This window comes from Sinocyclocheilus rhinocerous, unplaced genomic scaffold, assembly GCF_001515625.1.
Source record: "Sinocyclocheilus rhinocerous isolate Xijiao unplaced genomic scaffold, SAMN03320098_v1.1 scaffold2232, whole genome shotgun sequence".
NCBI lineage: Eukaryota > Metazoa > Chordata > Actinopteri > Cypriniformes > Cyprinidae > Sinocyclocheilus > Sinocyclocheilus rhinocerous.
Window position 1 is genome coordinate 383,232 of NW_015662925.1, and position 16,551 is coordinate 399,782.

General features: G+C 37.7%; 1 protein-coding gene across 1 annotated transcript in view; it reads left to right on the top strand.

Annotated features, from left to right (window-relative positions):
• Nucleotides 1-15,755, top strand: part of LOC107728363 (anthrax toxin receptor 1-like) — a 30,516-nt gene extending 14,761 nt beyond the window's left edge. The window contains exons 8-13 of the mRNA XM_016538500.1: nt 2,729-2,789; nt 3,968-4,066; nt 10,083-10,152; nt 10,284-10,362; nt 12,109-12,204; nt 15,489-15,755. Coding sequence (XP_016393986.1) covers nt 2,729-2,789; nt 3,968-4,066; nt 10,083-10,152; nt 10,284-10,362; nt 12,109-12,204; nt 15,489-15,755 — 672 coding nt within the window. The remainder of the gene's footprint in view (nt 1-2,728; nt 2,790-3,967; nt 4,067-10,082; nt 10,153-10,283; nt 10,363-12,108; nt 12,205-15,488) is intronic.
• The last annotated feature ends 796 nt before the right edge of the window (nt 15,756-16,551 follow it).

Below are 16,551 nucleotides of genomic sequence, written 5' to 3' on the forward strand. Positions count from 1 at the left end.
GTTCCCGGTTTGCAAGGATTTACCAGATTACTGAGTGCACTACTGGTTTATTTCAAGTTTTTTTTTTTCCATATAATTCATTTTCAAATGATTTATTTTTAACTGAGTAAATATTATGTAAAATAAATATACATTTCATTTCAGCAATTGTTATGCAAGTGTTTTTACTATCTGTGATAGTGATATCAAATATATCGGCTTTATATTGGCCATTGACCACCCTGCTGTCTAAGACAGCGACCACCGCAAAATCAGTATCCATCAACCACTCATTTGCATGGCCATCAGTGGAGAAAGATGCTTTTCAGATGCTTTAGTTACAGTATCTACCAGCAGGGGCAAACACAGCCACGCCAACCAGACAAAGCTTGAGCTCCTGGGTAAAAATTACCCTAAGAAACAGCCTTTTAATGAAAAAACAACAGAAGAATTTAAGAAAAACACAGAAGTGAAGAACAACAAACAAGAATATTCATTCAGTCCCGTCTGAAGATGCTTGATTGTCTCCAGTATCAGAGAGACCTGCCATGCCCTGCCTGGACCGCTTTGATCCCACGGTCCGCTGGAGTCTGTACAAACACCATCAAAGCCTGTTCAACGTGTCCTTTCTTTTTGCAATGAAAGCTAATCATTTATATTTTTTTAACCTCCGAAGCCGAGGTGGAAGAAAAGAGGAGCTATTTGGGTAAAGCCTTGTCTCGCCCATGCAGGGGTTGATTGTTTCATGAGCTGAGACTGGGGTCAGTCCAGCTGGCATCCATCTGCTGTCAATTAGTGGCATGCTGAAAGCTCTTGGCCAAAGCTCAGGAGAAGAGTGTCGTAAATCAGCAGGGACCTTGGGTTCTGAAAGCATACTTCCATAGATGACAGAGGAAGGCGGTAGACATGTAGATCAAAACAAGCTCGTCACACATAGGTGCTGGTATGGCCGATGACGGCTGTTTCCAGGACGAGAAGAAAGAGACGGAGAAAACAGATGTGCTGTTCAAAACAAAAACGAGCCGAGGCACATGCAGGAGAGGTGTTGCTATGATTGGTGGATTTTTAACTTGTTCTACAAAAAAAATGTCAATGGAAGTCTTCTTCATTTGCTATTTCCATTTGTTTGATGAATTTAAAGGGGTCATTTTTTTTATTTTTTTTTTATTTACCTTTATTTAACCAGGAAATTAAAAACTCTTGAGATTTAAAATCTCATTTACAAGAGGGCCCTGGCCAAGATAGGCAGCACATTTAGTTACACATAAAACAAAATACATTCATTTACCTACACAGAAACATACACAAATCACTCAAAACATTTACAATCAGGCGACTCTACAATTATATCCTTTAAAATACATTTAAAATCATTTAGTGATACCAACTCTTTAAAGCATAACCTATCTTGTAGTCGATTCCAATCAAATGGAGCAGCATAACTAAATGCCCGTTTGCCCATGTTAGTACGAACTTTAGGGATGCTTAAAAGATAATAGTCTTGTGAGCGAAGACCATAATTCTTTACACCTTTTTGTAAAATATTCTGCTGTAAATACGAAGGAAGTAAACCTAAAATGATTTTATATATAAATAAGTACCAATGCTTAAATCTACGGGATTACAACGCCGGCCATCCAACCCGAGAGTACAATAAACAATGATGAGTAAGGGCTTTTGAATTTGTGATGAACCTTAATGCTCCATGATAAACTGAATCCAACGCCTGTAAACAATGCTTAGGTGCCTGCATGTATATGATATCACAATAATCCAACACTGACAAAAATGTAGCTGCTACCAATCTCTTCCTTGCTGCAAAAGAAAGACAATAATTGACTCTAAAAAAAAGGCCCAGTTTCGACTTTAATTTTCTCACAAGGTACTGAATATGAGGCCCAAAAGAAAGAGAATCATCAATTAAAAATCCCAAGTATTTATACTTAGATACTACTTCAATCTCCAAACCTTGAAGAGTAGTGATTGAGCATAAGTTTGAAAGTGCAGACTTTCTTTTTGTAAACATCATTGGTTTAGATTTCTCCGCATTTAAAACAAGTTTTAAATCACTCAGTGTATGCATCAAAATCAGATTGAAGATGACTCAGAGCCTGATCCAATGTTGATGCAGAGGAATAAATCACCATATCATCAGTGTATAAATGAAAACTTGAATGTGCGAGATTATTCCCAATATTATTAATATATAAAATAAATAATAATGGCCCAAGGACTGATCCCTGTGGTACGCCGATATTTACATTCAGAGTACAAGAAGTGAGTCCCTCTATATTTAAACATTGAGATCTATTCGATAAGTAATTAACAAACCATCCGACAGTATTTACTGATCATTCACCCCAAAATGACAATTCTGCCATGTTTTACTCACCTTCGAGTTGTTTCAAACATGTATGCTCTTCTTTTGAACATAAAGAAAGATATTTTGAAGAATGTTGGTAAGCAAACAGTTTCTGGTCCCCATTGCCTTCCACTGTATTTTTATTTTTTCCATACTATGGAAGTCAATGGCTACCAGCAACTGTTTGCATTCTTCAAAATATCTTCTTTTGTGTTCAGCAGAAGAAAGAAACGCATACAGGTTTGGAACAACTTGAAGGTAAGTAAATGATGACAGAATTGTCATTTTTGGGTGAACTGTCCCTTTAAGGGCATGGAATTGAGTGGTCATTTAGCTTTACTAGGTCAGCTAGTTCACCTGCTGAATTTTACTCTTTGTACCCATCAGATCTTGAAGAAATCATGCATAGAAATCCTTGCTGCAGAACCTTCCAGTATCTGTGCTGGAGGTGAGTACATTTCTCACTAGATCAACCGATGTAAGATGTTCAGCAGTAGCAAACTGTCCTCCAGAATAATAGGTTCTGTCAGGACCACTATCGTCAAAGTTGATTGACAATTAGCATACAGTTTGGTTTGGCGGTATGGTTCTGTTCTGGGCAAGAACTCCCTGCGCATCCATGCAGCCTAGCATGGATGAGAGCAGGGAGAGCAGCAATAACCCCCCCAAAACTGCTGGTAATACTGAGGGACCTTATATATGAATGCTTAGATAGGTGTCGTATTCCCATAGGTAGATGGGGATCAGCTGAGAGTCAGCTGATGCGAGCTTGACTAACGTGACCTGCCAGAACTAACGCTACGCTTGATATTGATAATAATGGAATACAAAAAGTCGTCATTTGATCAAAAGCCCAGAAGTGAGGTGTGTTTATGTTTAAACAAACATGCTATTTACATTACATACCTTACACAATCACACACCTTGGACTTAAAAAGACAGTAGGTTTATATAACGCATCACTTAAATATGCTAAAGAGACTGAAAGACCAAAAATGTACTGTTGGAACTTTAAAAAGGCACTTCAATTAAATTAACATTTTTTAATTCATTATACAGTATTTAGTTAAGTTTAAGTTGTTCAGGTCAATGGATTTGTCAGTGCTATGCAAAAAAAAAAAAAAAAAAAGTACAAAAGTTTTTTTAAAGAGTAAATTCAAGAGTCCATATGTGACCACATTTACTGCTGTTTGGCAAATTTTCACAAAATCCACTAATTTAAATAGGAATCCTCACAATCTGGAATTACGTACAGTGTATCCATCAAAATATGGATAGAAAAATATATAGAATAGAAAAATATATAGAATATGTGAATTTGCCATGTTGACCAGCAGAAAGCTGTTTGGTTTGAAAGTGACATTGAGTTGTGCTTCATACAGTTACCGTACTATTGACAATAGACAATGGACCTTTTCGCTCACAAAATTTTGCTGAAATTTTGCTAATATAAAAAAAAAAACCAATGCTTTGATATTTCTTTAGACAATAAAACTTCTTGTACATTTACAAGTGTTCTTGTACATTTACTTGTACATTTATGGCTCTGATTTGTTTTAATGTAACTGTCTTTCAAAATTCACTACACGATTTAACATTGTGATGTGTGAACTTTCTGTTTTAAAGAGGCGTTCCAAGTCGTCGTGAGAGGAAATGGATTCCTTCATGCTAGAAATGTGGACAAGGTTCTTTGCAGCTTCAGAATAAATGACACCCTTACCAGAAGTAAGTACAATGAAATTCTGGCTTTATTTTTTCTTTTTCTTTTAAGGAATAGTTCACCCTAGAGTTAGGGTACTTGGACCCGGGTGGACTTGTACTCGGACTTCACACAGACTGTTTTTAGACTAGACATTTTGGACTGGACATTTTTCTTAGTACAGATGAATCCACATCATGTTTAATTTGAAAGATAAAAAAGGAACAACTTAATAAATGTCTCCCACTCAGACTCAATTGGACTCGACTCGACAAGGTGGACTTGAACCCAACACTAGCTCACTTAAAAATGACAATGCTGGCATTATTTACTCACCCGTTTCAAACCTGTATGCTGTTGTTTTTTCCATGCAGGGCCGTTTCTAGGCATAGGCGAGCTAGGCGGTCGCCTAGGGCGCCACCAGCTGAAGGGGCACCAATGAGCGCACGTACTGGCACTTTTAGCAGGGTTGTGATAAAGTGGCACGGTCACCCTAAAATATGACTTTTAGAGATTTAGCCTAGGGCGTCAAATTGGCTAGAAATGGCCCTGTTTCCATGGAACATAAAATAGATTTTTTAAGAGTCATCATTTTCATATAAGTGACCATGGACTGTCAAGCTACAAAAAGGCACAGAAGAAGCGTTACGAACATAGTATACAGAATGTGACTTGTGCACTTAATTCCAAGTCTTTGGCTGTATCACGAGCAGACCTGAAAGAGACTCTCAAATAAATGTGGACATCAGGTTGCATTAAAGTAATATCAAACGTCATTGAGGGTCTCATAACTTGTGCCATATTTGATTTGAGAGCTGTCGGTGAAGGTTAATAGTGAATGATGATTTACATTTCACTCTATCTTATTGTATAGCTTCAGAAGACTTCAAATATACTGCTCAAGTGATATGGACTATTTTTATGACACATTTATGGTATTTATTTGTAATTTTGTCCTTTTTAGTGACCTTTAGTAACTTTGAACTGTTGTTTTATGGAAAAGATATTTTGTGTTTCACAGAAAAAAGGAAAGTCATGCCCGGAGTTTTCATTTTTGGGTGAACTATGCCTTTAAGCCGACCATTACATTACAATGCATTACCAAGAACATGTATGTTGAACACATCACTGGTTCAATGAAGACTATTAAACAGGGTTAAATGTTATGTGGGATAACAGCAGTCTTATATAAGACATTTCCGTGACTTTCTTGCGTAATTACCATATGGTTGGAAGGATTTGAGGCAGAATCTAAAAACCCTTCTGATTAGCTGATCATTTTTCCACCGAACGTCCCAGAAGACTAGTTTTCATAGAAACCCTGGAACGGCAACCATGCCATGTCAGTCCCATTTGTGTTTTGGCTAATAGTACTTTTTAAAGGCTACATTAGGAGTTTTATATGATGGATTCCTGCCAAATGAAGGAGATATAAGAAAGAAATGCTGCCACACAAAAGGCTGACAGCGTTCGCAAAGCCCGTCAGGCAAATGTCAGCTCTACCCCTTGCAGTTTTTACTGTAGGTCTCATGTTCTGTGTCCTTTCTTACACACTTTAGTATTGCCGAGTCTGATGAACGAGTCACAGGCGTGATGAAATTACACTAGTATGCCAGCAGATGTACAGTGAATCTCAACTGATTTTTGCTTTAGGGCGCAGATTTTATATTGGACATCAAGTGGCAACCAACCGAATCTCACTGGAAAACGTATCTTTTTTATGAGGTGGCAATTTTGTATAAATGTGTATCATATGAATTGTACCAAAAACATATGACTTAAAGGGATAGTTCATCCAAAAATGAAAATTTGCTGTTCATTTGCTCAAGCTCAGGCCATCCATGATGTAGTTGACTTTTTTGTTCAGCAGAACAGTAAAGAAGATGTTTAGCTGAAACCGTGGTCCTTGGTGATTCATAAAATGCAAGTCAGTGGCTGCCGGTTTTTGAGAATATAAAAAGCATATCAAGGAACTCAAAATTAATACGTGTGGCTCCTGAGGATATACTGAGGTCTTATGAAGCAAAACTATTGATCTGTGCAAGAAACTGAACATTATTTACAACATTATAATCCAGAGCCTCAGGTAAACGGGTAAATCCAGTTGTTTTCTGCAAAATGGTTATTTCGGACAGTTTGTATCTATGAACTGGTTCAATTCACTAGTTTGTTTATGTAATCACACACACACACACACACACACACACGGACGGACGGACGGACGGACAGACAGACAGATAGTAAATGTTTCATATGAATTATTCATATGAATTAAGGCCTGTTCACTCTAAGGATTATAACTATAATGATTACGTTATTGTTTTAATGACTTTCACAACTTAAACGATAACTGCACAGAGGAACAATATTGCTTGAATCACTTTTAAAACAATTTATTTCTAGCTGATGAACTATAACAACAGCTTGAGCATTTAAAGTGTCAGATGGCATAATGGCAGTGTGCAATTATAATAAACAGAATGTTAGCATCCATTAGTGTGGACGCTAATATAACTGTCATTATAGTTATCTTTATAGTTATCGTTCTTGGTGTGAACAGGCCTCCAACCACTAATTCAACAACATTTAAAATAGCTACAAATTGCCAGGAAATTGTGTTGGTGCCAACAGATTTGCGACGCATTTTAGTGTCACCACTTGAGAACTTTTCCAAAAAGCGTCGCCTTTACAAAAACAAAGAGCTGTTTTCTGCTTCAGCGGCTAGCGACTAGCAAAACAGAGTGCCATGGTTCACATATGCCCCATGATGGCTCAAATTAATTACTAGTTATGGAAAAGATGTGCAAGCATTGCATATTTAACCAAATCTGTGCAAGTGATTTAACCAAAATTAAAGTGCAAGTGATTCAATGTTGGCATTTCATATGCAGCGATACTGTAATTGTATTAAAGCTTCAGGGAGGGTCTAATTCGCTCCAAACAATCATTATTTAATTAAAATTGGTGCTGGTTGTAAGATCAAAGCCCAGTCATCTGACTTCAATCCTATTTTACAGTATCAGTAATAGGTACCAGATTTGGAGCTTCGCCTCTCCTTGCATGTCTTTGCTCTGATTAAAGCCGGATATTTCAAACATGGCATGAGTGTAACTGTGTCATGGAAGCAATTTGGAAAAAAGGAAAAACCTTTTTCTGTCCACCCCTCAGCACACCGGTCCCACTTTCCCACCCTTAAGGCATATTCCCAGACCTAAACCAAATTTACTCCGACTTTGAGGAGGCCTGCTGTTTATTTGCTCTTGACCACTATAAACACTAGAGAGGATATCCTGTAAATGAATGATAATGTCCATCATGCACAAACCTGCTCCCCTTTCTTTGAACACAAGGATGTCGGAAAGAGCTGTGTTGGTTACTGCTCGTTAATCTTCTGACTTGCTTCTGACTACTCTGAAGATGTAACTGTCGAAATTTTCACACTGCTTGTCCTAATTAGAACAGAAGATGAGTATTAGTGCATCTAAATATTATAATATACAGCGGTTGAACAAAATAATGTGAACATCCATTATTATAGGGGTTATTATCATTTGTGTAGGCTACAGTAAAAAAAAAAAGTTGTATTCATATTGTAATTAAATAAAATTTATCTTCTCGCTGTCTGAATTCTCTAGTTTGCATATTAGTGTGGTGTAAGCTGTGTTTAGCAGTGTTTAGTACAAGCCGTGGGTGAAATGAGTGGCTTGTCAGACTTAAAACAGGACAAATCATGGGAGCACGTTTGGAAGAAGTGTCTTTAACCTTAACAGCCCAGTTGTTTGGTGTTTTAAGAACAACAGGCTTTATGATTATGACTGTGTTGACTGTGTGCGGAAGAATAGTGGCTGAAAACTGAAAGTGAATGATAGGGATTGTTAAACACTAAGAAGGATTGTATCCAAACAACACAGAACTACTGCAGCAAAGTGACACCAAACCTCAATATTCACCTTGAAGACCCTGTTTCCTCAAAAACCAACCACGGAAAACTTCACAAAGCCAAAACCCATGTAAGAGCTAAAACTAAAAGACACCCATGATACAATTTGATCATGATCATAAAACCTGGACAAAATAATGTGAACACCTGGGAAATAGGCAGTGTTTCTTAACCGAGGTATTTTTCCACTGTTTGCCTTTAAGCTTCCAACCTTCTCAGAATAGATTCATACAACTTTTGAATAGTCTCCAGTTAAATATTTTCTATCGCTTCTCTCCCGCATCTTTGATTCTCTGGATCGAACTTCAACATCTGCCCTGGCCAGACAAATCCCCTCACAATCACCTGACTTGAATATTATCAAACCACTGTGGATAGTTTTGGAGAGAAGTGTGAGAAGCGGACTCCCTCCTCCAACATTTAGACAACATTCAACTGGAGACGATTCAAAAGTTGTATGAATCTATTCTGAGAAGGCTGGAAGCTGTATTAAAGGCAAACTGTGGAAAAATACCTCAGTAAAGAAATATTGCCTATTTCCCAGGTGTTCACATTATTTTGTCCAACCTTGGATTTGCTTAGATGGTGTACAGTTTCATAAGTTTGTGATTGTACTCTACAGCCCGAAGTGTACTTTAGTTTTGACACAAACACTAGCGTATGTGTACAGCTTAATACACAGTCTTTTAAAGTACAGTGAAGGCAAGTTTGAAAGTCAATAGTCATGCTATTGTGGATTTTTTTCTTTTGCTATTGGGGTAAATATGAACACCAAAAATTGTATTTGTTGTAATTTCCGCTCAACTTTGGTTCTGAGAATCCCGTAAATGTGAAAAGGGTCCAATCATTTTATGAACCATTTAGCAATTGATAAATTCTAAATAGCTGATATCACATTAATAGAAAAATTGATCAGTTCCACAGAAAATAACCAAAAACGTATGTAAACGATAAGGATGGCCTTTATAGGAGTTACAGGTCAGATGACTAAACAGTCACTTGCCATTTCAGGTCAGTGCTGCTCTTTCATCTTATACATCCATTATTATGTATACTGAACATCTCTGAACATCTTTCAGACATTGGTACCTTTGCAAGCTTTGGCAAACCCAACAACTGCTTCTTCCTCAAAGCACTTATAATTTGTATAGTTTTTAGCTGTGTGCCGTATGCATCAGACGGTCAGTGAATGGACTGGGTGCAGTTTGCGGGTGTCTAGACTAGCTGTCTTTGACTTGCATTTCCTTTCTTTAACCTCAAGAAAATCCTCAAGAAATCAGATGATTGCATAACAAACACAAGGGCTGTTGAATGCATCCCTCAGGCTTCAGCCCAGTCAGGGCATTTCTCTCTCGAAAGGCTCAGAAGTAATTTGGTATCAGCAGTAATTCTTATTGATTTATCACGCAAGTCGAAACCATGTGCACATGTCTTTACTTAGTAGTAAAACATGACCTTCCCTCATGTGCTATGGGTAAACATCCCAATAAAGCAGAATGACAACTGCCAGAATTCTGATTCTTTGGGATTTCAGCCGACCTCCTACACCAACAAACCGAAAAACACAGAAGTGTTATATTTGTAAATGTTCTGCTGCGTTTTTGCTCTGGCTGCGTGAAGCACCAATCGCCCTCCTGTCCATTTGATTCTTTGGAGTGTAGTAATTCAGAGTCGCAACTGAGAGATATAAAATTGAAAATATGCAATTACAAGAGCAAACCTTACATCTGCAGTTTGTTGTTTTTGGGTGGTTTTAGGCCTCCATTGGCTTCTCAGTAGGAGGCCCTTGACAAGTTTCAGAGCAATGGCCCCATTACCCCGTTCTGTAATCCGTGACCCACTTCTCTTTCCTTTTGGATACTTGAGGGCTACCAAGGGTTAAGTACCTTGCATAAGAGTTGATTCTTATGCAACGAGTTAAAATGTAGTTGAAATGTTTTGCAACAATGAAAATTGTATGCAGTCTGTCCTCAACAACTGCATAAAAACATGAAATATCTTTATATGCAACAAGGAATCAGACAACAATATGCATATATTTTATGCAGTATTTTCCAGATTTGCCATTTGAAATGTGATTCTGCATTTATCGTTTTTATTAGTGGTGAAGCCATTGGTAGTGGAGGACACGTATCTGCTCTGTCCAGCTCCTGTTCTTCGAGAGGAGGGAACGTAAGTGTCCCAGAGACATATTTTTACTTTCTTCCTAGTGGCAGAAATGTTACCTGTGCCTCATTAAGGAATGTAATACAGTGTTTTCAAAGGATTTAAGTATTTTTTTTTTATTATTATGTTTATTGCAGGGCAGCCTCCCTTTACGTTAGCATGAACGAAGGCTTGAGTTTTATCTCTAGTTCTGTTACTATCACCACTGTAAGCTGTGTAAGTATTATTCTAAATCATATTTTGTGCTTTATTACTTGTGTTTTTGTGTTTTACAACCAGTATTGGGGAAGCTACTGTACACTACTGTTCAACAGTTTGGTGTCAGTAAGATTTTTTTATGTTTTTGAAGGAAGAGTCTTTGAACCAAGGTTGCATCAAAACCAGTAATATTGTGAAGTAATATTACAAATTAAAACTAGATGAGTAAAGTTTGTTGAGGTTGGCTTGAGAAAGCCTAACCTGAAAGTTTGAAGCGGTTGTAAAAGCTTGAAGTTTGAAAGTTTAGATTATCATGTTGCTAGCATGTTTTTATCGTGATTAGCATGTTGTTAGCATGTTTCTAGCATGATCACCGTGTTGTTAGCATGTTTCTAACATGATTAACGTGTTGTTAGCATGTTTAACATGTTGCTAATGTGTTTCTAGCATTATTACCATGTTACTAGCATATTGCTAACATGTTTTAGCATCCTGCTAGCATGATATTGCACATTGCTATCATGTTTTAACATGTTGCTAGCATGATCTAACATGATTAGCACATTAGCATGTTGTCGGATAGTCATTAAGCTTTGCTGGTGATACACAGTTTAAACACTCTATAAGTGTTATTGTACACAAGTTTTGACCCCCTCAATGGAAGAAAAGAAAAGATATAGCAACCTGAGTCAGACAAGTCTAAAGGCCTGACCTGAGTTTGTTGGTTGTAGCTTCACAACTCTAGGAGGAGACACAGTCCAAATTTAGTCTCAGAAGAAGAAGAAGAAAAATAAATCATTCTGATTTGCTGCTCACTAAACATTTAGTATTATTATCAATACTGTAAACAGTTCTGCTACTTAATTAAGAATGGAAAGTGTGTTTTTTTCAGGATTATTTCATGAAGGAAAGTTTGAAGAACAGCATGTATTTGAAATAGACATTTTATGTACCATTCTAAAAATGGTCAGTGTCACATTAGATTTTTTTAACATGCTCTTGCTGATTAAAAGTATCAGTTTCTTTAAAAAAAGTAAGTAAATAAATTAATAATTACCCCAAACTTTTGATTTATGTACCAAACCGCTTGATGTTGGAAGACGTAGCATGCTACTGGAGCTGCGCTATTTTAAATATAGTTTGATTACTTTCATGCTACTTAAAAATATAATTATGTTAGGCTACTCCCCAACATTTGAATTCACACGGCTTGAAGCAGCAATATTACTCAAAATGATTCTCTAGCTAACAGCCATTGCTGTAGTGTTTTCGCTTTTGAAAATGCAGCCAAATTACTGTGAAAAATGTGTTAAAGGAAAGTAAACAACAGATTCTACAGGTTGGGAACTTTTGTGCAAAGGAAAACAAAATTATGATAAAAAATTATTAAAAGGATTACTGGAGTGTCTGATGCCTGTAAAGTGGTGCCAGTCAAAGCTCTTTAGAAGAGCACAATAGGTTTCCCAACAGACAAATCCAAAAGCTTCCCACAAGCCAATGGGTTATGAGATCTCCCAGTGAGATCACTTGTAACTTAGTTCATCCCCTCGGTTAATAACCATCTCTTTCAGCATGCATCATCTTTTATTTTCATAGCTAGCACCCTTTCATGCAACCATTGTTTGAACTGGAGATTGAACAACTGACATCATCTTATTGTTCCATTGCATTTTCCAAATGTTTTTCTGCATGTCATTTGGATCTGCTGTCATAACAAAAAACAGTCCCACTCAGAGAAGTGTTCATATCTGTTTCTCCCTACAGTCTGATGGTACGATCCTGGCCATAGCGCTACTGATAGTGATGCTACTGCTGATTCTGGCTCTCCTCTGGTGGTTTTGGCCTCTCTGCTGCACAGTGGTGAGTCCTGCATGGAAAATCTTGAGTTTACTTAAATAGAAGTCCTGCTACATATTCGGACTTGTGTGCACAAAATTTGCATCTGCAGAATTACACAGAAAACTCGATGTATCTCATAGCCTGGGGTGTGTTTCCAAAAAGCACCAACTATGCATAATTATTTGTTACATGACATCTACATGATCATTCTATATTGTCAATAGAGTCAAAGTTCAATGGTATGACACACACAGAGCTGGGTGGATTACTTACAAATTGTTATCCATTACTGATTCCAAATTACATTACCAAAATTGTACAAGTAATCCATTACATTAGACATAATAACCTTAAATAACCTACCGAGTGATGATTTAAATAAACATTGTGTTATGTTGAAACACTTCTTAAACCGGAAATTATTTTTGTAAATTCAGTGGTCAAATGCTGTGTAGCCACCCTGACTAGTGACTGGACTTGTGTGAATGTCCAAAAAACTGAAAGACTTTCTGTGTATATAAGTGGTAGGCTATTTTAAAATGGAACATTTAAAAGATGAAAAAGAGGAATTAGGGAGAATCAATAAATTATGTATAATTTATTGCTATTGTGTGAATAATATGTAATCATGTAATCCATAATACATAACTGTAATCTGATTATGAGCATTTTAAAATGTAATATACTCTAATTACAAGTACTTGATTTTGGAATCTGATTACATAATCCAGATTACATGTAATCAGTTACTACCCAGCACTAAACTTAGGTATGGTTAAGGGTTAGGTTTAGGAAAAAAATGCATTGCTCTTGGCTGATTTAAATTTTGATTTAAAAAAAGAGTTGACATTTCTACAGTAAGTTTTTAATGTTTTTAATGTGTAATGTTAACAAAAAACTTGTTTTTCCCATTAGGTTGTAATTTCTGATGAATTCTAACTTTATTCTAACTAGCTTAATTCTAACCAAAATTATTCACATTTCTCACCCTTTTTGTGGCCATTTACTAAATATTTTGTCTAATTTGTTAATAATTGATAATAATCAGCTACCAGTAGGGAACAATTTACACAACACATTTTTGTTTAAAAATGTGAGATATGAAAAAAAATGCAAGGTCTAGAAGTTTTCTTTAAAACCGAAGTAATTTTAACTCACTTTTTAGAATGTGCTAGTAGCTACAAAAGATGGGATACATTAGATCCATGGTCAAACACATTTCACACACACAGAAAAACAATGGGAATGCAGTGCAGTGGAATGCAAAAATGTGTGTAGTACTCTCAGTTGCACATTTTACCACGCTTATAACCATTTCTTGTATTCTGTCAGATTTCCCCCCACAATGACTGTGGAGGAAATGTGCAGATTCTGTGTGGTCTTATTTAATGGTTAGAAAACAATTCAAAATGTAAAATCTCATTATTTTGTACATAATTACACAGAATGGCCTGTAGCCATGATGTCATGGGGTTTCAATGACTGAGAATGGACCAATAACAAATTAAGAGGATTTATTTGAAGATTTGGTCATTTTCATTAAATGTGGGGAAGTCTACTCCTCTTTCAGAAACATGAGCACATTTGAAGTTTTTTACCAGTATGAAATATTAATATCTTATTGCCTGTCTCTTATTAAACTGTATTTCTAAATGAATATCTATTAGGACGATGCATTACACATCAAGTTTTCCAACCATACAAAATACTAAATGCTTGGAACATCTAAAAACTACATGTGAGAATTACAGTTGGCAAATGATTTGCTTACTGTGGGCTAAAACTGCACTCCCCTGAAGCCTAGTATATAAGATTAATGTGTTTAATTAGGATTTGTATCTGACAAACCTGTTGGATTTCTATTTTTTCAATAATTATATAAATACACAAGGACGACTTGAACCAAACTCCATTACCTAAAGAGACATTTTAGATGTGACATCCTAGGCCTAGGGACACACAGGCAAAAAAGTTGTTTCCTTTGCACCTTAATGCTGGACGACCTTTGGTTGTTGCCATGATCTTTCTTCCAGGTTTGTTTGTTTTGACCATGTAATGAGCCCTTCTTGTGCTAAGCTAAATTCCAGTTGTGACCAGGCAGTCTTTACAGGTTGTGTTGGGTTAGCTTTCATGTCCTGTTTGTCCTGTAATGACTTGTTAAGCCCCAACTGAATATATTAGACTCACACAGAGTCAAGGCCACCTGGGATTCGTGGACAAATTGGTTCAACACCTCTTGGATTTGACATCACCTTTGAACTGTCGAGGTCAAAAGTGAGTTTCCTCATTGCTTTTCCAGCAGAGGTGCAGATGTGGAACCTTCTTTTACACAAAGAAAGTTTGAGTATAAGCACTTAGAGATGATCGGGGGGCAACTAAACTCTGCAGGACAGCGGATCTCTAAGCCCGAACTTGCCTACCCCTGGTCAAGATGGTTGATTATGTGGCTAGATATTCAACAAATGATTAGTAAGGTTGACTAGATTTAGATTTTTTTTTTCTTATTTAGTCAGACCAGTCCAAGACATGTAGACCTCTACATATACACTTACTAATGATTAGTGTGTGTTATCATGAGAGTTCACTCGTGTAGGTGCTATTGAATGACAGTGTTGTAGCACTCAAAAAAGGACTCAATCTCAAAATGAAGAAAATCTAGTCTTGGACTTGGACTGATCATGGACATGGGAGCATATGGACTTGATATTGACTTGGACTTGACCCTCTTCTGGTCTCAGTCTTGACTCAAACAAACTCGAACCTCATCTGGCCTTTGTCTTGGCTGACTCGAATGAGCTGGTCCCGACTACAACACTGGGCAATGCTGCTCTTTTACTTGTGTAACTGGTCCTACTGCACCACTCTAAGTGGGATTCGAAGCAGCGTCAACCAGCATGGGAGTTAGGTGCAGTCAGTAACTAGCACAACTCTTAAGGCCAAGTGAGGGAAATTTACCAGCATAGCTCTTACCAGCTGGCCTTCGTTACACCCTAAAACTCAAGCTCAATTCAGCGTTAAGTAGCTCTTCTGAAGACAGCAGTTTCATTATTCATCTTGAGTCAGTTCAATGTTGATTCAATTCAGTTCAATAACAGTGTCAGTGTTGCAAATGATGTATAAATTAGATTCAACTCTAAAGCAGAAGGCAATAGTGTCATTATTTAGCTCAATTCAGTTCAAGTTTTGTTCTTGTTCTCACTTTCCCATTTGAAATTGCAGTCACCAATCTGCGCCCAGACCTGGTTCTCTGGTCCAACTCCAGCCGGATCGTCATAATAATCTAACTGACAGTCCCTTGGGAAGAGGCCATTAACAAGGCCTTCGAAAGGAAGAAGCTGCGATATACCAACTTGGCAGCTGAGGCAGAGGAGCGGGGCTGGACAGTGAAAGTATACCCGGTGGAAGTGGGCTGCAGGGGCTTTGTGGCTAGTTCCACTATAAGGCTGCTGAAGGAGTTGAGCATCAGAGGACAGGTCCAGCGGAGGATAGTCAGGGAATTTTCCACTGTTGCCGAAAGAAGCAGCCACTGGCTGTGGCTGAAGCGGATGGACACAGTCTGGGCTGCCAAATGACCATGTAACAAAGTGACACACACCCGAGTCTGATCAGCCTGTGGTGGGCCTGCCTCGGCTGAGGGTGTCTTGTGATAAAGGGCCGAAACACCCAATGAGGCTGGGCTAAACAACTGATGATGTTTTGCATTGGTGGAAACACCATACAAAGGTCATTGGCAACATCACCTAGTGCTGAACACCTAGTCCTATTATGCAAACTCATCTGATAATATCAGTGCCAAATTGATGATATTATTTAATATTTAGTGACTTTCAAACCCCAACTAAGCAAGCCAAAGGCAACAGTGGAAAGGAACCCAAACTCCATCTTCTCGAGGGCTCATCTCGTCAAGGTCTTCGCTGACCGTGAAGGGGCTTATTGTGGAGGCGAGCACACTAACAAAGGTGCTAAACAACTTTTACTTGTTGGTCTCTGTTACACTAGCACAAGCTGGTTAGATGGTCATTGTTCCAGGTAGACTAGCTTGTCCAATGTAATCATGATGGTGACCAGCGAAAGACTTATTCTATAGATCAGGGTTGTCAAATCCTGCTCCTTGAGGGCCACTATCCTGCAGTGTTTAGCTGCTACCCTAATTCGGCTCCAGTCAGCTAATCAAGGCCTCCAGAATAACCTGAAAACTAATTCTGGCAGGTGGCAGGTGAAAGGCAGGTACGTTGGAGCCAGTGTTAATTTCGTCAACGAAGACGACGCCGAAAAATATTCCTTAACGAACATTTTTTCTGTGACTAAGATGAGACGTTGATCAGCTAAAACTAATATCTGATGATAAAAACTATGACGAAATGTATG